We start from the raw sequence: 21,735 nt of genomic DNA, 5'->3' as shown, positions 1-21,735 counted from the left end.
GAAGGGCAGCAGAAGGTACAGCTCTTGTCCACACAGTCCGAGTCTGATGGACGGTTCTGGTCATCTGGAGAAGCTGATGTATGGCCACTCTTGGAGAAGAGCATCAGATTTTTAAGGAGAAAGAGATTTTCTGCGTGAATCCAGCATCTAAAGTTGACAGCGTTATTCATTCATTGTGCTCTTGCCCAACCCTATCTTTCCTGTTGACGATTTCCCAAGAGAAGACACTGCTCCAGCCAGGCTGGTCCCCTACTGACCTCTAAGCACACCTGGCTCCTGCCAGCCAGCGGGCCTTTTCAGGGATTCACTGTCACACACTCTCACAGGCATACTCACACCCTCAGTGTCCTCCCCAAATCTAGCCAAACCCTACCATTCCTTCCTGGCATCATATTCAGTCTCCTCCCTGTGGCCTTCCCAGCCTCTCCGCAGCCCTCTCACTAGCTCCCTTCCCTCCATCTCATTTGCACCGGATCCCTTGTTTTGCATTTTGTTGGGTAATCACAGACTGCCTTGCACTTTGAGCTATCTTGTAGGTGTACATTTTCTCTCTCCAAGTATATTATCTGTTACTGGAAAGAGCTTTGGCTTGTGGAGTGCACATACCACAGAATTCGGTGCTTTAGGAAATATTAATACTAAATGAAATTACTTCCTCTGAAAGTGTTAACAAGAAATATTTCATTACAGGCCAGACAAGGTGGCTCGCACCTGTAATCCCAGCACTTTGGGAGGCTGAGGCGGGCAGATCATTTGAGGTCAGGAGTTCAAGACCAGCCTGGCCAACATGGTGAAACCCTGTCTCTACTAAAAATACAAAAAAAAAAAAAAAATTAGCCAGATGTGGTGGTGCACACCTGTAATCCCAGCTACTTGGGAGGCTGAGACAGAAGACTTGCTTGAACCCAGGAGGCAGAGGTTGCAGTGAGCCAAGATCACGCCACCATGCTTCAGCCTGGGTGACACAGTCAGACCTTGTCTCCAAAAAAAAAAAAGAAAGAAAGAAAAAGAAATGTTGCATTATAACCTACACTAGCTTTATAAGCTGTTTACAAATTTGATTTGCTAGTGAGAGGAGGTTTTGCTCTGAATTTCTGTTTTTGAAGCTATCATTACTAAGGAAGTTTTCTTTTTTTTTTTTTTTTTGTATTTTTAGTGGCAAGACTTGGAATAGTATTTGAGTATTATGTCATTTGGTTTTAATTGATGAATGAATCATTTGAAAATTGTGGAGATTTTGCAATCCAGAGTTAGAATATGTAATTACCTACAAAGAGTAGTAAGGTATGGAGCCAGGAGCTTGATGTGTAAGTTTAGATTTATGAGATCTTAAGAATATAAAGCTGCTTTGTGGCTGCCCTTGCTGATGTGGGGAAAGAATAACACAAATTTAGACAGCTACAGATAATTCCATAGAAATATGTTTTGTTTTGCTTTTAGAGACAGGGTCTTGCTCTGGTGTCCAGGCTGGAGCACACTGGGGTGATCATAGCTCACTGTAACTTCAAACTTCCAGACTCAAGTGATGCTCCTGCCTCACCTTCCCAAAACACTGGGATTACAGGCATGAGCCACCATGCCCAACCAAAAATCATTTTTATTAATAATTTTCAACTTTTTGTCCCATTTTAGCAAAGCTGAAATAGCTCCTTGAGGTTTGTCTCCTCTCCTTTCCCCTACTCACTCTCACTCTTAAGTGAGGTTCTAAATATTAACAACAACAACAAAAAACAATTAAGGCCAGGCATGGTGACTTATGCCTGTAATTCCAGCTACTTGGGAGGCTGAGGCAAGAGAATCGCTTGAACCTAGGAGGCAGAGGTTGCAGTGAACCCAGATGGCACCACTGCACTCCAGCCTGGGCTACAGAGGGAGACTCTATCTCAAAAAAGAAAAAAAAAAAAAAATTAAGAGGAAGGCATGGAAATGTAAGTGCCACAAGTAATGTAAAAGATAATAACCAAGGCCTGGAACCATCTGAGTTGGGGATGTACCAAAAGAAGTATGAAAACTCTTATATGGGACCAGACCTATGAACTTTGATGCATATTTAGCATAGCATGGAGGAACAAGGAATGAAGTCTCCAAACCATTAGGGGTTAGAAAGAGGGAAACAGAAATCAGAGCAGCTATGCAGTTCTGAGCTATGTTGATTGGCAGCTGTCACATGGGTTTGATACAATTCTGTACGTAACTGTTTGCTCACTTACTCCAAGCCAGTAGCAGTTCGAGAAAATAACTAGAAAAAGAAGTATTCTATTTCTTTCTTCTCTCAGCTTCATTCACAGGATTTTAGAAGTCAGAGTTGGGTTTCTCAAAGTGTATAAACTACATGACAATGCCATTTTTTTAAAAAAAACTGTTGTTCAGGAAGACACTGTATTAATTCTATTGATCAGGTGGAAAAGTTTGGGAAGGCTTTGAACTATGCTGAAGCGGCGTTGTCGTTTATTGAGTGTGGAAATGCAATGGAACAAGGCCCCATGGAATCCAAATCTCCTTATACGATGTATTCAGAAACAGTAGAGCTCATCAGGTAAGCACTGTGTTTTCTTGCTGGATGAGGGGAGGAGGTGAGGAGTGTGTGGAAGTACTATGGAAACAGAGAAAAGAATGTCAGCCTGGCCGGGCGCGGTGGCTCACGCCTGTAATCCCAGCACTTTAGGAGGCCGAGGTGGGCGGATCACGAGGTCAGGAGATCGAGACCATCCTGGCTAACACAGTGAAACCCCGTCTCTACTAAAAATGCAAAAAATTACCCGGGCATGGTGGCGGCGCCTGTAGTCCCAGCTACTCGGGAGGCTGAGGCAGGAGAATGGTGTGAACCCGGGAGGCGGAGCTTGCAGTGAGCTGAGATCGCGCCACTGCACTCCAGCCTGGGCGACAGAGCGAGACTCCGTCTCAAAAAAAAAAAAAAAGAATGTCAGCCTGCACCATCCCCCACCAGGAACCAGTGTTCATCCTCCAAAATAAGAGGGTACGGTTGTGCAAGGCACCTTGGCACACCCTGCCCCGCTCTGTCCTCTGTGAGCAAGAGGGCAGCTGCTGTGGCCCCCGATTGCCAAGGGAGGAGGCTGAATCTGAGTGGGCTGTGACGTGCCTGCTCCTCCCAGCTAGGAAGTAGCAGATTTTGAGCCTGTTTCAGCCCTAGGCTGCTTTAAAAAAAAAAAAAAAAAAATCTGGTTCAGGTTAGTACCATCTAAATCTTGCCTCCATCAGTAAATACTTCTGGAGTATTTAATGAAAGAAGATTCAGGGGGATTTTATGGAAGGAGAACCCATCTTCTATCTGCTCTCAAAACTGGCCGTGGGCACCATCCCCCAACCTGGATTAAGACCTGTGAACAGACGTGTCAAGGCATTCGATGGGAAACACTCGTCCTCCATGATGCAGACCTGGAAAGGCACCTCCATCACGCCTCTGTAAGGAACAGCTCAGGGAATTTCATCCATTAGCCCTACTGAGCACCTTCATTGTATGGTGTATGTTTTTAGCCAATGTCACTGCTTGACATAATGTCTGATATCCACAATGAGAAAGAATTCTTCCTAAAACGAACTTTTAAAGGTTTTTCTGATTCCGGGGTTCTGTGCAATTGAAGCTGAGACATTTTCCATGTCCCAACATTCTGCATGGAAGATTTCTAATCATCTTAGGATGTGATCTTTTTGGTCTACGTTGGCCCAAAGATGCTACTTGGTGTTTTACACACCACTCTCCCTCAGCAAATAGTTTCCAGCCTTCAAAACTGTCATTCCAACATCAGAGAACACATCACCTCCAAAAGCATTTTTCAAGAATGTTTTAAAGTCAACACTGCCCATTTATCTTAATAAAGTATTTCTACTAAATCAATATATTGGCGAATCCTTTATACTGTCTTTTTATATGGCACATTACTTTCAGCAGTGATGAAATAAAAACAGCAAAGTAAAAAGACTGGTAAAAATTACTCTAAGAGGTCCTCGATCCATACATTCCTTCCTCAGAACAAGGCCCAGCCTCAGATGTTTATTGGCAGGCAAGGGAGGAAAGTGGGAGAAACTGGACAGGGACAAAGCTGGAAGATGCCCTAGAGTGTGACTACCTTGAGCACAGGGATTTTTTGGGGTTTTGTCTGATTTGCTCACTGGGAATCCTCGGCCCCTTGAACATTTTCTGGCACATAGTATGGGCTTCATAAACAATTGAGGAATCAATGAATAAGCAAGCCATAGGGGCTGCTGTGAACTGGAGTAGCATGACCTGCTTAAAGGCATTCACACTTGAAAATTCAAACAAGCAAGCCAAACAAACGAAAAACCATGCCAGCCAGATGTACCATCAAGGAGAGGGTGCTGGGGTACCACACCCGCTGTGCCTACTGCTGGAAGTAATCTTTCACAGGTAGAGAACACTGCCCACCTTCTAGATACTTCAGAATGAATAGAATCACGTAAAATACAGAGAAAATGAAGAGAAAAAGACAAGTTTCGCTCTTTCTTTTTTCTTTTTCTTTTTTTTTTTTTGAGACTGAGTTTCACTCTTCCTGCCCAGGCTGGAGTGCAATGGCACTATCGCGGCTCACCACAACCTCCGCCTCCCGGGTTCAAGTGATTCTCCTGCCTCAGCCTCCCCAGTAGCTGGGATTACAGGCATGCGCCACCACATCCAGCTAATTTTGTATTTTTAGTAGAGACAGGGTTTCTCCATATTGGTCAGGCTGGTCTCGAACTCCTGACCTCAGGTTATCAGCCTGCCTCGGCCTCCCAAACTGCTGAGATTACAAGCATGAGTCACCGCACCTGGCCAGCTGTTTTTTCAACCTACGTTAAAAAACAGCATTAATTGACCAGGCACAGTGGCTCACGCCTGTAACCCCAGCACTTTGGGAGGCCGAGGTGGGCAGATCACAAGGTCAGGAGATCGAGACCATCCTGGCTAACATGGTGAAACCTCGTCTCTATAAAAATACAAAAAATTAGCCGGCGTGGTGGCGGGCGCCTGTAGTCCCAGCTACTCGGGAGGGTGAGGCAGGAGAATGGTGTGAACCCGGGAGGCGGAGCTTGCAGTGAGTCGAGATTATGCCACCACACTCCAGCCTGGGTGACAGAGCAAGACTCCATCTCAAAAAAGAAAAAAAAGAAAACAGCATGAATTACATCCACACATTGCCGACCCTGCTGACCCTCCTCTCCCCTACTGAGACACTGAAGGGCCTGGAGCACTGGCAAGGGGTTCTCACCACCAAAAATGACCTAGCCCAGGATGTACACTTTGTCCCTACAGACAGGAGAATTCCCTTCGCCACCAGGGAACTCCAGATGGCCAAGCAGGCGTGGGTCGTTGGAGCACTGTCACCGCAAGAGCCCAGCCTGGTGACCCTCTCTTCCCACCCTCCCACTCTCCGCAGGCAGCACTATCAGGGACGAGCAGAAGCCCCAGTGGCACCAGATCAACCACACAGACTAAAATAGTATCAGAAAGGCCCTGAAAATTAAATTACAATTGGAATCACAGCCCCCAAAGTAGGCTAGAGCCTTCCTGCTAGACCTAAACAGGGTGGCTGGATTTAAAATAGGACTCAGAGTCTCCTAACCTAATGGTCAAAATGTCCAGGATACCATAGGAGCTCACTCATCATACCAAGAACCAGGACAGTCACCATTGGCATGAAAAAAGATGATCAGAAGACCTCAATGCAAAGATGAATCAGTTGCTGGAATTATCTGACAAGGATTCTTAAAGCAGCCATCGTAAAAATGCTTCAATAAATAATCACAGTTATCACTCAACAAACAAAAAATAGAAAATCTTTTCAAAGAAATGGAAGTTACTTTAAAAAGAACTAAATGGAAATTGTGAAACTGTAGAATTTGATCATATAAACCCCAAAAATGGACTCAGTCCTAGAGTGGAGATGACAGGAGAGAGTCAATGAACTTGAGGACAAAAAATATAATTTACCCAATCTGAGCAGTAAAGAAGAAATAGACTGAAAAAGCTAAATGAATAACAGCCTCAAGCACAATAAGAAAAGATCCAACATTTGTGTCATGGAAGTCTCAGAGGAGAGGAATAGAGAGTGGGACTGAGAGAGTATTTAAAGAAATAATGGCTGAAACCTGCCAAATTTGTCAAAAGACATAAACCTACAGATTTAAGAAGCAGAGAAAAACCCAAATAAGATAAACCCAAAGAAATGCATGCAAAAACACACCATAATTACATTTCCAAAAACTAAAGACCAAATATCCTGAAAGCAGCCAGGAAGAAATGATAATTATCTGTGGGGGAGAATCAATTCAAATGACAGCAGGCTTCTCTGAAACTATGCAGGCTGGGAGGGAGTGGCGTGACAGTTTCCAAGGGTTGAAAGAAGGAACTATCAGGCCATGAATTCTAGAGTCAGTGCAACTATTCTTCAAGAATGAAGGGAAATAAGATATCCTCAGATTTAGGAAAAGTACAAGTATTTGTCTCTAAAAGATCCACCCTTACAGACTGACTAAAGGAAGTTTCTCAAACAGAAAGAAAATAGCAAAAGAAGGAATATGGGAGCAATGGGAAAGAAAGAAGAACAGACACATAGATATGTACAATAAACTACTCTCCTTATGAGTTTATAAAGCAGGTTTGAGGATTGAAACAAAAATTATACCAGCAGGCCAGGCACAGTGGCTCACATCTGTAATCATAGCACTTTGGGAGGCCAAGGTGGGAGGATAGCTTGAGGCCAGGAGTTTGAAACCAGCCCAGACAACACAGTAAGACCCCACTGCTACAAAACAAACAAATAAAAACTAAAAAATTATACCACCATCTGATACTCAAGACAATGCTATTTTTAAGTGGGGAAGGTAAAGGTATCTAAATTGAAGTAAGACTTCCATGCCTCCATACTCTCCAAAGTGATAAAATGTTGATACCAATAAATTACATGTATATTGTAAAACCCAGAGCAACCACTGTAAAAATTATGCAAAGAGATAACACTCAAAAATGCTACAAGTCTGCATGTTGTGGAGATAGTGTGATGGTAACAGTATGTTTCTTGAGCAATTTACAAGCCGGCCTGCTATCCCAAGAGCTTCACAAACACTATCTTAGTTAATTTTTACCACAATGTTATGTGATTGGCAGTATTAGTCTTCTTTTATAGGTAAGGAAATGGAGGCTTAAATATGTTCATACATTTGTCTAAGCTCTTACAACTTATAAGTCGCTGAGCTGAGATTTGAACCTAGGACAGTCTGATCATTATACCTATTGCCTCAGTTCTCTCAAAGAGTCTACATATGTAATTTGGTATGTTGTTGGGAGAAAACAATAGCCACAGTCCCCTTGGTTCAGAAAAATAAATGGAATTAAGTGCAGTCCATAAAAGCCACTAATTTCTCTTCGCACCTGTCTGTAGAAGCAAATAGAGATGAAAAGTGTACTCAGGATACTTACGTAGCTGTCAAAAGTTACAATAACAAAGAAAGGGGGGTAAAGCTAAGCATTCCTCTGCATACCCAGGGTGGAAATTCTTCCGGAGGTAAGCACAGAAGGATGGAACTTCACCTCCCTCTGTCAGACACTCAGCCATAAATCAAAATTTGGAAAAATGGACATGTTACCATATACATGAATAGTTGCTGAACTGATATCGCTCCCGACAATCTGTAGCATTCGAACTTGTATTGTTAAAGAGCAGAAAGTAGCTGTTCTAGTCATCACAGTACTGTAACACTTGGGAAAATGGAGCAGCACCAGCGAGCTTTTAAGAAAGAATTATCAGCAAATACTATGCAAAGTGAAGGATCAGGCAGGGAGAACTCCCATGATAGAAGTTCTGTTACTAAGAAAGCTTGTTTTACAATTTCATGGCTTTTTATGTTTTTTATTCTATTCCTCCTCCTCCTCCCTTTTTCTAAGGTATGCTATGAGACTAAAAACCCACTCAGGCCCCAATGCCACACCAGAAGACAAACAACTGGCCGCATTATGGTGAGTGCCCCTCTCCGCTTAGAATAGCAGCGCCAGCCTCACATGCCGTCACTGGCAAACCAGGTGCTGAAATGCATAGTGTTTGCCCAATGTCTTCTAACATACAAAGCCCCAGAGCAGTTCTGATGACCTGGGAAAGTCCAGACCATTTTTTGCTGCTGTACTATACATGATCTGAATTCACAGTGATTGAAAATCGACAGGCCTTCCAAAGTGCTGGGATGACAGGCACAAGCCACTGTGCCCTGCCTAATTTTTGTATTTTTAGTAGAGACGGGGTTTCACCATGTTGGTCAGGCTGGTCTTGAACTCCTGACCTCAAGTGATCTGCCCGCCTCGGCCTCCCAGAGTGCTGGGATTACAGGCGTGAGCCATTGCGCCCAGGGCAGCCACTTACTTTGAAAATGATGCCACAGAAAAAAGGGAACGATGGGGTCACCTATAGTTCCTTTACCCTGTCAGCCCTTCCTTACTCATCAGTAGGTGAAAGGCAGAGAATGTTGATAGAATACATGCCTATCAAGCAGTGAAATAAAGATAGTTGAATTAAAAAATAATAATAACAGCCACAGACACAAAAAAGGTCTCAGATTGTTACCTGTCCTGGGTTTGGTTTGCTAGGAGGAGATGGTGCCATTGTACCCAGAATGTTCACATTCTGGAGGTCAGCATGAGATCCGAGTTAGCAAATAACTGAGTGAAGAGCTGCAAGGAAGAGAGGATACATCTCAGAAACGCCTTTTGTGCCCTTTTCAAACTTTAAGTCCCATATTGGAATAATACACTAAATGACAATAATATTATTATGTAAGATAGAATACTGATGGAAGTATACAAAATATTATAGGAAACAATAAAATGATGGCACCCATTCCCAGCGTAGTGTTTTTATTGTTTATAAAGTACATTCATGTTGGTGACTTTAGTGGAGCTGGTCTATAGTTCAGTAAAGTCAGGTGGCAGCGCGGTCCTTTCCGCCGAGCGGGGCTCCCCCGGGAAGCAGTGAAGGCTGCGTGCTAGAGCTACCTCGCGCCTCTCGTGGAGAGACAGTGCCCTCTCGTGGTAGAAGAGGGAAGCGGCCAGCCCCTGTGACCCGACAGGTGATCCCATTATGCTGTAAAATTACCTAGTGGTAAATGTATTTATGGAATACCTTCTTGGAATGTTGAATTCTGTTTTTGGACAAAAAGTGTTCACTTACAGACATTATATGCAGATAGAGAAAGATTTCCTATATAGACACAAGGTTTAGTTATTGAGTGCCTTAGAATAAACAACAAAAATGTTTAAGTCTTGTTTGCGCAGGACGCACTCAGCCGCTTCTGGGCCTGTTTCTCTTTTCGCCTGCAGTTACCGATGCCTGGCTCTCCTGTACTGGCGGATGTTTCGACTCAAAAGGGACCACGCTGTAAAGTATTCGAAAGCACTAATTGACTATTTCAAGGTACTGTCTAGTGAACGAGTGGAGTTGTTCCTTAAATTCAGTTGTCTCCCTGTCAAGGTCATTTGTGGAGCACCTGGTAGCACCCATTGCTTTGGGGCTAATGCAGGTCACCTCTGGTCCCCAGGCTAACCCAATTGGTGCCACCCTTGTGGCTTTCAGGACTCAGAATGGGCCTTTGAGAGCCCATCTAATGTATCTCCCTGCCTTGTCCAAGTGTTTTTATTTTTTATTTTTATTTTGTATTTTTGGAGATGGAGTTTCACTCTTTGTCGCCCAGGCTGGAGTGCAAGGGCGTGATCTCAGCTCACTGCAACCTCCGCCTCCTGGGTTCAAGTGATTCTCCTGCCTCAGCCTCCGGAGTAGCTGGGATTACAGGCGCCCGCCACCACACCTGGCTAATTTTGTATTTTTAGTAGAGACAGGGTTTCACCATGTTGTTCAGGCTGGTCTCGAACTCCTGACCTTAGGTGATGTGCCCGCCTCGGCCTCCCGAAGTGCTGGGAATGCAGGTGTGAGCCTCCACGCCCAGCCTCGTCCAAGTATTTTTATGACTTCAAGAGAAAGAAGATCCAGTTACTTTCTCCACTGTCCTAGGAAATTCATCTTTATAGCTAACATAAATTCCTTGTGCTCACTTAGAGCTTCTTTTCCTTAGAAGTAACCCTTAGAGCCATTCCCTCTTAGCTAGTCTCTGGTAGCTAATTTAATTTTTAATAGAGGCGTTATTTAAAATGGTAGGAGATGGCTTGTTGAAAGCAGTAGATAGCAATGTGTAGCTATAGGGAAAAATCGCAAACCATGCCACCTTTTATTTTTCTCAGGGAATGAAATTATTTTCACTGGGAGAATAAATTTTTTAAAGCCTTCTCTGATGTACTGTTGTGAGGTTGACCTTACATTAATAATTCATTTGAGATTTCTGGGCCTCTTCTCTTTTTTTTTTTTTTTTTTTTTTTTTTTTGAGACGGAGTCTGGCTCTGCCGCCCAGGCTGGAGTGCAGTGGCCGGATCTCAGCTCACTGCAAGCTCCGCCTCCCGGGTTCACACCATTCTCCTGCCTCAGCCTCCCGAGTAGCTGGGACTACAGGCGCCCGCCACCTCGCCCGGCTAATTTTTTTGTATTTTTTTAGTAGAGACGGGGTTTCACCGTGTTAGCCAGGATGGTCTCGATCTCCTGACCTCGTGATCCGCCCGTCTCGGCCTCCCAAAGTGCTGGGATTACAGGCTTGAGCCACCGCGCCCGGCCTCTGGGCCTCTTCTCTGTCTGTCTATAGAAACTAGCAATTATGCCATCTCTATCTCCAACAGCCCTTTGTCAGATACACAACCATCATTTGAGATCTGTTCATGCCCAGCCTCCTCTAGAGGTGATCTCTAATGGCCAGGCTGTGCTGGGGGTTCCTGAGGCATGTTCAGCACACTGCCTTCTAATTGTCCATGTAGAGTAAGCAGGTGCTAGGCCGCGAACATCACTTCCTCGGCCCGCTGACCCTCTGGTGTCGTCAGGACAAGAACCAGCACTGAGCCTTCCCTTTCCTTCAGGTGCCTAACGTCAACATCAATAGTGCTCAGAAATCCAGACCGTAAGAGCTAATACTAAAGAAAATTATTACAGTCAAGGAAAATGCTTGAATAAAGAAGGAAGCTGAATTCTGTAAGCAGCCAGGAGCTACAACAAACTTTTAAGGAATACAAGTTCTTAATATTTTCTGCAGCCCACGAATACATACAGAATGGGTAGAAAACACACTGGGCCTGGTGGCAGGCGCCTGTAATCCCAGCTACTTGGGAGGATGAGGCACGAGAATTACTTGAACCCAGGAGGCGGAGGTTGCAGTGAGCCGAGATTGCACCGCTGCACTCCAGCCTGGGCGACAGAGTGAAACTTTACCTCAAAAAAAAAAAAAAGAAAAGAAAATCAGAGTTTCTCCTCCAGGAGTTAATGTCATTTACCCTTCATCAAAAGCTATTTTTAAAATTTTTTTAATTAACCAACAACAAATTGCATGTGCTTATTATGTATAATGTGATGTTTTGATATATTTATACATCGTGGAATGATTAAACCAAGCTAATTAACATATCCGTCACCTCACATACTTACTGTTTTTGTGATGGGAATGTTTAAAATCGATTCTTTTAGAGATTTTCAAGTATACTATACATTACTATTAATTGTAGTCACCATGCCTTACAGTGGGTCTCCAGAAACTTATTCCTGATAACTGAAACTTGGATACAAATTCAAGGGCTTTGTTTTGCTTTGTTTTTTGTATTTTTTTGAGTCCTGTTCTGTTGCCCAGGCTGGAGTGCAGTCGGTCGTACAGTCGTACGGTCGGAGCTCACTGCAGCTGTGAATTCCTGAGCTCAAGCAGTCTTCCCACCTCAGCCTCCCAAGTCACTGAGGCCACAGATACACGCCTCCACACCCAGCTCATTTTTTCATTTTCTGTAGACATAGAATCTCCTCATGTTGTCCAGGCTCGTCTCGAACTCCTGTCCTCCAGCCAGCCTACCGCCTCGGCCTCCCTAAGTGCTAGGATTACCAGTGTGAGCCACACACCCAGCCTCAAGGTCTATTTAAATGCTACTTTGAGTTCAGAGACCATGAAATCTTTAGGTACCCAAGACAATGTGGCTATATGTGTTTTATCAGTACAGAGCTATCTCTAAAAAAAAGAACTTTGTTCCTACCGGCATTTCTTGGGCATAGGACTTAGTGGTAGAGGAAGAGAATTCAAGACTTCTTTTTTTTTTTTTTTTTTTTTTTTTTGAGATGGAGTCTCACTCTGTCACCCAGGCTGGAGTGCAGTGGCACAATCTTGGCTCACCCTAACCTCCACCTCCCAGGTTCAAGCGATTCTGTCTCAGCCCCCCCAAGTAGTTGGGATTACAGGCGTGTGCCACCACATCCGGCTAATTTTTTGTATTTTTAGTAGAGATAGGGTTTCACCGTGTCGTCCAGGCTGGTCTCAAACTCCTGACCTCAGGTGATCCACCCACCTCAGCCTCCCAAAGTGCTGGGATTACAGGCGTGAGCCACCACCTTCTTCCTCCATTCAGTAGCCTTTACTGGACTGTTTCTGCAACCCCCAAGCCTTTCTCCCCTTCTGTCCTTAGTGTTCTCATATCCAGAACATCCATGCTATAGATCACGTTCTCAGAACCACAGGATGAAATGGAAACAAAGTGATCAGTCCAGTAGCACCAGCTTGAGAAAGGGGTCAGTAACATTCTGTCAGGAAAGGGAGGATAAGCTCCCCTATTGCGGAAGGTTTCCTGATTCTCCTCATGAAAATAATTGTATTTCCTGAGACAGGTAAAAGTGGCATGGTTTGCAATGCTGTCCTTACGTGTATATCTTGCCATTGTAGCACCTCAGAGTTCTGACAGGCCATTTCTTGCCGTTTTAATAACATCTGCACTAAAACCAGAAAAATCAGTCACCACTCCATAAAGTCCTTTCTAACCAAAAGAAAGACGTTGTCTCTGGAGAACCAGGCTGAGGCTGTTTTCTTGTCTCTGGAAAGGAAAAGCTCCCATCAGCATCACAAAGACCGCTTTCTTCTTTCACAGTCCTGTGAAGGCATGATTGGGTTCTGACAGGAAATCGGACTGTGCGTTGAGCAACTTCCCGAACTAGAGGCCAAACTTTTAAATATCGATGCAAGCACCTGGCTTGTGCAACAGAACTTCCTAAACCAGAATATTCAGATAAACCAGAATGTCTGAACATCCTGTCAGTTATGGAAATGTATTTTAATCAGTTCTTTTAGGAATATGCAGTAGCAACTTCCTTTAAGAAGAAATACTTTTAAACTTGCTAAGTTAAAACAATGTAATCTGATGTCATGTATTTTCAGGCACTAAGTAAATGTATGTCGACTATTTCTGCAAATATGTCCTACTTTTAAATATAAAGTATATAAGGGGGGATGTGAGGGAGTTCCTGCTCTTTTTTCCTTTTAAGAAAAATTAATTTACAATGAAAAGAATAAGGCTCCTTCAAGATTTAGCCGACCCTTGGGATTATGACTTAATGTGATACCTAAAATTTGTACATAAAAACCCAGGCTGTGGGTGAAGCCCTTCACTTACCTCACTGAGGGCTGATGCAGGCACCTTGTTCATGCAAAATAACTTCTAAATCGGAAATATTCAGATGAACTAGAACTTTGGAGTATCCTGTCTGCTAGGGAAATACATTTAAGTATATTCTCTTAGGAGTATTCAAGAGCAACTTCCTTTTAAGAGAAATACTGTTAAGCTTTGGAAGTCCAGGCAGCTTCCCTGACTCTCTTCGAGAAAAGGAACAGAGAACTGTGACGGAGACTTCCCAGGTCCAGTTTCTCTGAAGGTGCCTTTCTCCTGCAGTGTCTGCCTCTGCTTCTCTCTGCAGTCACCTGAAGACACGGTCATGTCACCTGTTTCACCTCACACAGATGACACTCACTGTCACTGTTGTTATTTTCTTGCAGAACTCATCTAAAGCCACCCAAGCCCCATCTCCGTGGGGGGCCAGTGGAAAGTAAGTTCACTTTTCCAAAGTCAATGCCGTAAGCCAGACAATGCATGGTGCTGGGCCACCGCGCTTTGCGTTCCGTTCCCCAAGGGGCTGCCCTGCCTCGCTTGCTCCCGACCTCGCCACTCTGGTTTTTCTACCTCTCCCCTTCCAGGAGCACTGGAACCCCATCCCCCATGTCTCCCAACCCCTCTCCCGCCAGCTCCGTGGGGTCTCAGGGCAGCCTCTCCAACGCCAGCGCCCTGTCCCCGTCGACCATCGTCAGCATCCCACAGCGCATCCACCAGATGGCAGCCAACCACGTCAGCATCACCAACAGCATCCTGCACAGCTACGACTACTGGGAGATGGCGGACAACCTGGCCAAGGAAAACCGAGGTGAGTGCGCCCTGCAGGGAACCAGGAGCCCACCTGTCGGGGTAGCGGTGGGCAAGTTTCCATGACCTCTGGAAGGAGAAATAGGAGGAGTTGTCGCCAGTGCTGGGAGACCCTTCCTACCCTCTCCCTGACCACGGGCCCTCCGATGCCTTGGTCTCCCTCTATCCTTAGTGGAAGATGGTGTGAGACAGACCCAGGTGCAGGTATAAATACGCACACCTACACTTTTCCCTTTAGCCAGCGGGCTTCTCGAAGGGAGGAACTATATTGTATTCAAGTTTGTATTCCTAAGACCTAGCCCAGTGCCTAGAACACAGGTGGAGCTCTGAAACACTGAATGAATGAATGAATGAATGAGAATGTTACTAACTGAGTGCCAGCTGCTTACAGTTGAAAAGAGCGTTTTATGTGTAAGCTGTATTTCTTTTTGAATAACATTTGTTTTTACTAATTATAAAAGTAATATAAGGCAGGGCACAGCGGCTCACGCCTGTAATCCCAACACTTTGGGAGGCCGAGGCGGGCAGATCACCTGAGGTCAGGAGTCCAAGAGCAGCCTAGCCAACATGGCAAAACCCCGTCTCCACTAAAAATACACAAAATTAGCCAGGCATGGTGGTGCATGCCTATAATCCCAGCTACTCGGGAGGCTGAGGCAGGAGAATGACTTGCTGGAGGCAGAGGTTGCAGTGAGCCAAGATCATGCCATTGCACTCCAGCCTGGGAAACAGAGCGAGACTCGGTCTCAAAAACAAAAAAAAAGCCAGACACGGTGGCTCACACCTGTAATCCCAGCTCTTTGGGAGGCCAAGGTAGGCAGATCACAAGGTCAGGAGTTCTAGACCATCCTGGCTAACACGGTGAAACCCCGTCTCTACTAAAAATGCAAAAAATTACCCGGGCATGGTGGCGGCGCCTGTAGTCCCAGCTACTCGGGAGGCTGAGGCAGGAGAATGGCATAAACCCAGGAGGCAGAGCTTGCAGTGAGCTGAGATCCCGCCACTGCACTCCAGCCTGGGTGACAGAGCGAGACTCCTGTCTCAAAAAAAAAAAAAAAAAGTAATGCATACTTACTGTGGCTACATTTGTAAAGCAGAGAAAACAACTTTTAAATCATCAATAATTTTTTTTTGTTTTTTTGATGGAATCTCACTCTGTTGCCCAGGCTGGAGTACAGTGGCATGATCTCGGCTCACTGCAACCTCCGCCTCCTGGGTTCAAGCGATTCTTCTGCCTCAGCCTCCTGAGTAGCTGGGATACTCATACAGTTGTATATCCTTTCTTCATTTGACATTATATCAGGCATTTTCTCATGTCACTAACTAGTTCAAAAACACCCTTTATGGTGGTTCGATGATAATATCCTAGTACATTGATTATATAGTCACAAAGTATCCTGATTTCTCAAACCATTCCGCTGTTGTTAGACATTTATGTTCCTTCCAGGTTTTTTCCACTGTGACAAATAATGCTGTGATAAATATCCCTACATAAGTCATTGTTCATATTTCTGGTTATTTTCTTTTTCTTTTCTTTTTTTTTTTTTTTTTTTTTGGTTTGAGACAGAATCTTGCTCTGTGGCCATGCTGGAGTGCAGTGGCGTGATCTCGGCTTATGGCAACCTCTGCCTCCCAGGTTCAAGCGAGTCTCCTGCCTCAGCCTCCCAAGTAGCTGGGACTGTAGGCGTGTGCCACCACATCCAGCTATTTTTTGTGTATTTTTAGTAGAGGCGGAGTTTCACCGTGTTGACCAGGATGATCTCGATCTCTTGACCTCGTGATCTGCCTGCCTCGGCCTCCCAAATTACTGGGATTACAGGCATGAGCCACCACGCCTGGCCATATTTCCGATTATTTTCTTAGGAGGGAGTTGTGGAATAAAATTTGGGGGTCAACAGGTATACATTCTCTTAAGATATGTATTGTTCTATATATTGACATATGCTGTTAACTCTTCTCCTGAAAGATTATACTAATTTATTATTGTCCCTGCAGCAGCAGGTAAGAGTGCAAATCTGAGTTCACTTTCAGCTCATGAAATACAAATTATGTTCCCATGATAGCATGGAGGACTGAGAGCTCCAAAGTCAAAGCAAGATGTTCAGGACGAGATAAGGAATGTGTGGCAGAATGCGTGAGATTGTAAATAAAACCACATAGTACATAACATGCAGCCCAGAGAGAGTCCAGCGAGAATGCCATGGGGGTCAGAAGCCACAAAGAGGAGATTGCTGGAGGATCTGGCTTGGAATCATGGAACAGGGCTTTGAAAAGCACTTAGATATGGGGAGGCTGAGGTGGGTGGATCGCCTGAGGTCAGGAGTTCGAGACCAGCCTGGCCAACATGGTGAAACCCCGTCTCTACTAAAAATACAAACATTAGCCGGGTGTGATGGCGCTCACCTGTAATCCCAGCTACTCAGGAGGCTGAGGCAGGAGAATTGCTTGAACCTGGAAGGTGGTGGTTGCAGTGAGCCAAGATCGCACCATTGCACCCCAGCCTGGGCGACAGAGCGAGACTCCATCTCAAGGAAAGAAAAAAAGAAAAGCGCTTAGCAGTTGAGTGACTGAAATGGGTGGGGTGGGTGTCACCAGTGGACAAAACAGAAAGGACAAATGTATAGAAATACACGTGTCCATTTGGGAGACTATGAGCAGGCCAAGCTCCAGATGGCGCTGCCAGCTACCCGCTAGATGTCTCCTACCAGGGGGCTCAGTGCCAAGGGTCCAGTGCAGACTTGGCATTGTTCCCCTGCCCCTACCTGCTCCTCCTCCTCTGTTCTACCTGTGGATTCCTGCCCCGGCCAACCTCCCAGCCACCTCCCCATCCCTGCCCCAGCAGGTCTTCATTCAACATGTATGTGAGGACTTTTGAGACACCTCCCAGATACTTACTCCCGAGAAGTGTATTCAGTGACCAGCCATGACAGTAGAGTAGCCATAAGAATGTGTTTGCCTCTGCCAGCCACTAAACTGTGATCTTAGAGACAGCAGAGCCCACGCGATTCATCCTGCTGTCCTCCCCTTCCCCCCTGCACCTAGCAGAGTGCCTTGGTACATCATAAGTATTTGTTTGTTTTTGAGGCAGAGTCTTGCTCTGTGGCCCAGGCTGGAGTGCAGTGGCACAATCTCAGCTCACTGCAACCTCCACCTCCCCGGTTCAAGTGATTCTCCCACCTCAGCCTCCGGAGTAGCTGGGATTACAGGTGTGCACCACCACACCCAGCTAATGTTTGTTTGTATCTTTAGTAGAGACTGAGTTTTGCCATGTTGGCCCAGCTGGTCGCGATCTCCTGACCTCAAGCCATCTACCAGCCTCGGCTTCCTAAAGTGCCGGAATTACAGGTGTGAGCCACTGTGCCTGGCCACATCATAAATGTTTGGTGAAAGGGCAAACCTAGGGAATGTTCAAAAGCTAGAAGGTGACTTCAGTCCACATGTCTCATGGCCCATCTCTGATTTGCCCCTAGAAACCTAGAGCCTCACCCCTTGGACTCACTCCAGGGGCTCAGCACATGCCCGAATTGAGTACAGGATAAGGGACGACAGAGCCACACTCACATTCAGGAGTGGGAAGCATTACTGGACTAGGAGAATGCAGCCAGAAGATATGGATTTTCTTTGCGATTTGGCTAAGCAAATACTATTCATTTGCCTTAGAAATGGCAGATATTATGTATTTATTTATTCGGATATAGGATGAGTTCCCCACCCTTGGATTTTATTTTGTTCAAAGGAATGCTAAAGTGCCATGATGGACCAGAGAACCCTTGATTTATATAGAGACCATGAATGCAATTTTTTCTTACATCAGTTGCTCAGGGTAGCACACCTCGCATCTGTGGCATTCTTAACGACTCTCTCTGTCCCCTAGAATTCTTCAACGACCTGGATCTGCTCATGGGGCCGGTCACCCTGCACAGCAGCATGGAGCACCTGGTCCAGTACTCCCAACAGGGCCTGCACTGGCTGCGGAACAGCGCCCACCTGTCATAGGGACCTCACCCTGGAGCCAGATCGGGCTCTGGTCTCCACAGATAGCTCAACACTTTTGGACACTGTGCTACTGAAATTCCCAGCCACAGCATTTATCAGACTGCGGTGAACATTTCCTCAGCATTGAACAACGGTCTTTTGCAGGGCATGTGTGTTTGTATGTGTGGGTATATAAGAAGCCGCCTGTGTATGTGTGTAAGAAACACAGCTCTTCAGAACACACCTTCTTTGTCTAGTTTCCATAATCCCAGGCTAGACAAAGTGATCAGAGGTTTCTAATTAGAGGAAATACACACACACACACACCATACTCACACACAGTCACAGACGCACACTTTCTATTCCAGTGCTAAACCATGACTTCTTAGAACATTCAACCAAAATCTCATGGGTTAGTTACCCAGGTGCAGTACAGCACACCAAAAGCTTGACTGCTGGTGAAGATAGACCTGCTCTTATACTGTTGATTACTTTCAGTATTAATATACTCTTCCCCAATTATTTTTTGATCGGTATATATTAATGGGTAATTGAGTAATGAAAATAAGCCAGATATTTTTGTGCCAGAAGTTTCCTAGATTGCATGTTACCAAATACCCTGCTCTTCCTCTCATTCCCTTCCCCCATCTGACTTCATTGTCAGCTTAAATGCATTCCAGGCAAACGGATGGACACTCACAGCGCTTCCCAGCCCCACCTCCAAGTAGTATGCAAATGGCACTGAGATTTAGCAAAAACTCGGCATCTTTGAAAGTTAACAGACGCTAAAGCAGCAGTGCCTGTGTGTTGGAGCTCAGTTAGGAGTTGAAGTTTTCTGCACCTGTGATAACAAGCCCACCAGCCACATGCATTTCTTCTTCCTGCCACTGTGACTTGGTAGCTGTAGAGCCACATGGCATTTGTCAGCCAATCTGTTGCAAGTCTTTTCTTTCCACCAGTAGCTTTCTTACAGATTTTCTTGGCTAAATGAGGCCATTACCTAGAATGTCCCTTCAGTAGGAGCCCGAATCCTTTGCTTACCAGGCTGAGAGCTCTTTGCCATGATAATGCTGTCTGATTCTCTCACTCCTCATGCAGAGTGTGCCACTGCAGCCCTGTGATGCGTTTTGATTTGGGGGCGAGTTTTCAGGCTTTGATTAGCAGGCTGCTTGCAGCGCGGACCACAGTTCTTTTCTGGAGCAGCAGCAACCAGAGCCTCTTCCTGTGTCCTGTGTGTCTGGTATGTTTACACCTTGCTCTGAGTTTTTCTCTGGTTTTCTTTTTTTAATTAAGCTTACATTTTAGTTTCTTTGACATCTTGTTTACAGTTTTTGTCTGATGTTTTTCTTTTATAGTGTCTTATGCCCTAGATTTAGTCATCTTGTTAAATGTATTTGGATATGAAATCTTGGCAGAAAAGAAAGTAACTCCTGAAAAAGAGGGTCTATCTTGCCACACTTTAAAAACAAAAATAATGTCCTTGAGGCCTCTTGCTTGATAAAGTTGCACCAGGACGGTCTGAGAAAGGCAGGCGGTGCAACATACGGAGCAATCCGTTTTTTCAAGGTGATGACGGCACAAAATACTTAGACTAGATGCTGGTCTCTATACATTCACTGATATTCTTTCAGGTTGGGTTGTACTATTAACATTTTTGTCAGCCTGATCCGTCGTGGGAAATAAGATCATTGTGATTGCCTAGCTCTGAGCACTGATTCAAAATTGTATAAATGATTGAACAACTTAGATGATTAGAAATAAATTGAAAACAGCAAGTAGAGGGCTTGTGGAATTTGCATTTGGCTTTGGCCTTCAAGCATTTGGAAATATTAAGAGAATTTCCATTTTACATGTCTCCAACTAGGGTGCTTCTTACAACCCTTTCACTTCTTTTTGAGACGAGTTTCGCTCTGTTGCCCAGGCTGGAGTGCAGTGGCACGATCTCGGCTCACTGCAACCTCTGCCTCCTGGGTTCAAGTGATTCTCCTGCCTCAGCCTCCCAAGTAGCTGGAATTACAGGCATGCACCACCATGCCCAGCTAATTTTTGTATTTTTAGTAGAGACTGGGTTTCGCAGTGTTGGCCAGGCTGGTCTCAAACTCCTGACCTCAGGTGATCCACCCGCCTCCACCTCCGAAAGTGCTGTGATTACAGGCGTGAGCCACCGCACCCAGCCCTTTCAACTAATTTTTGGCAGAGTTCACAATCTCATCCTATGTAGGAAGCTTGAAGCTAACTTAAGAAATTTTGAGTCATTTTTTTGGAGGACTAAGACTTTGTTCTACTTACTCTTGAAGAATCCTGATGAAATATTCAAACACATAAAGGGATGGCCCTGGAGGTCTGTCCTGCATCCCTGGAGAGCTTCTCTGATCTTGCCTACTTGGAAAGTTGCAGGCTTTGTTGTGGCATCTGTGTGATGAGCTTCCCTGTGAAGCCCCATTTGACAGGTGGGCCAGCAGTGTTTTATCAGCACTCTGATGGCCCACGTTTCCCAGGAAAACTTCTTGAAACTTGCCCTTGTGGGCAGTGGTCAGAGCATGCAGTTCCTATAACCATCTCTCGTTTCATCTGTGGAGCACAGCAGTTTCTGTGGGGTTTGGCATAGGTGATTTTGGTTAGAAACCATCCTCCGATTGTTGCTTGTGAAAGTCATTCATAACTTGTTCCTTTTACTTAGTTTTGTTGTTGCTGCTGTTGTTATTGGTTTGGTTTGGTTTTGAGACCGGGTCTGGTTCTGTGGCCCAAGCTGGAGTGTGGTGGCGCAATCATGGCTCCCCGCAGCCTCAAACTCCTGGGCTCAAGCGATCCTCCTGCCTCAGCCTCCCAAGCAGCCGGGAAGATAGGCACATGCCACCACACCCAGCTAATTTTTTCTTTATTTTTTTGTAGAGATGGGATCCCACTACGTTGCCCAGGCTGGTCTCAAACTCCTGGGCTCAAGCGATCCTCTGGCCTTGGCCTCCCAAAGTGCTGGGATTACAGGCGTGAGCCACCATGCCTGGCCTGTTTAGTTTTGTTTCAAGTTGAAATATCTTGGCCGGGCGCGGTGGCTCAAGCCTGTAATCCCAGCACTTTGGGAGGCCGAGACGGGCGGATCACGAGGTCAGGAGATCGAGACCATCCTGGCTAACATGGTGAAACCCCGTCTCTACTAAAAAATACAAAAAACTAGCGGGCGAGGTGGCGGGCGCCTGTAGTCCCAGCTACTCGGGAGGCTGAGGCAGGAGAATGGCGTAAACCCGGGAGGCGGAGCTTGCAGTGAGCTGAGATCCGGCCACTGCACTCCAGCCTGGGCGACAGAGCGAGACTCCGTCTCAAAAAAAAAAAAAAAAAAAGAAATATCTTTCTTGTGTTTTCTGATTAGAAAAGTAATACCTACTCATTGTAAGAATTCAAACAGTGCAGAAATGTAGAAAGTAGAAAGTGTAAGTCCCTGGTTGTCC

General features: G+C 45.3%; 1 protein-coding gene across 5 annotated transcripts in view; it reads left to right on the top strand.

Annotated features, from left to right (window-relative positions):
• The window catches only part of AFF3 (AF4/FMR2 family member 3), a 639,560-nt gene extending 618,240 nt beyond the window's left edge, over positions 1-21,320 (top strand). For 3 of the 5 annotated variants that reach the window (XM_033239032.1, XM_033239031.1, XM_033239036.1), the window contains 6 exons: positions 2,400-2,536; positions 7,901-7,972; positions 9,323-9,416; positions 13,894-13,943; positions 14,092-14,315; positions 18,189-21,320. In XM_033239032.1, the coding sequence (XP_033094923.1) occupies positions 2,400-2,536; positions 7,901-7,972; positions 9,323-9,416; positions 13,894-13,943; positions 14,092-14,315; positions 18,189-18,310 (699 nt within the window). In that variant the 3' untranslated portion in view covers positions 18,311-21,320. The remainder of the gene's footprint in view (positions 1-2,399; positions 2,537-7,900; positions 7,973-9,322; positions 9,417-13,893; positions 13,944-14,091; positions 14,316-18,188) is intronic. The other 2 variants (XM_033239033.1, XM_033239034.1) reach the window with 2 other exon arrangements.
• Positions 21,321-21,735: the final 415 nt, after the last annotated feature.

Source organism: Trachypithecus francoisi, unplaced genomic scaffold (assembly GCF_009764315.1).
Source record: "Trachypithecus francoisi isolate TF-2019V2 unplaced genomic scaffold, Tfra_2.0 Lachesis_group17, whole genome shotgun sequence".
Taxonomy (NCBI): domain Eukaryota; kingdom Metazoa; phylum Chordata; class Mammalia; order Primates; family Cercopithecidae; genus Trachypithecus; species Trachypithecus francoisi.
This window is presented reverse-complemented; position numbering and strand designations above follow the sequence as displayed.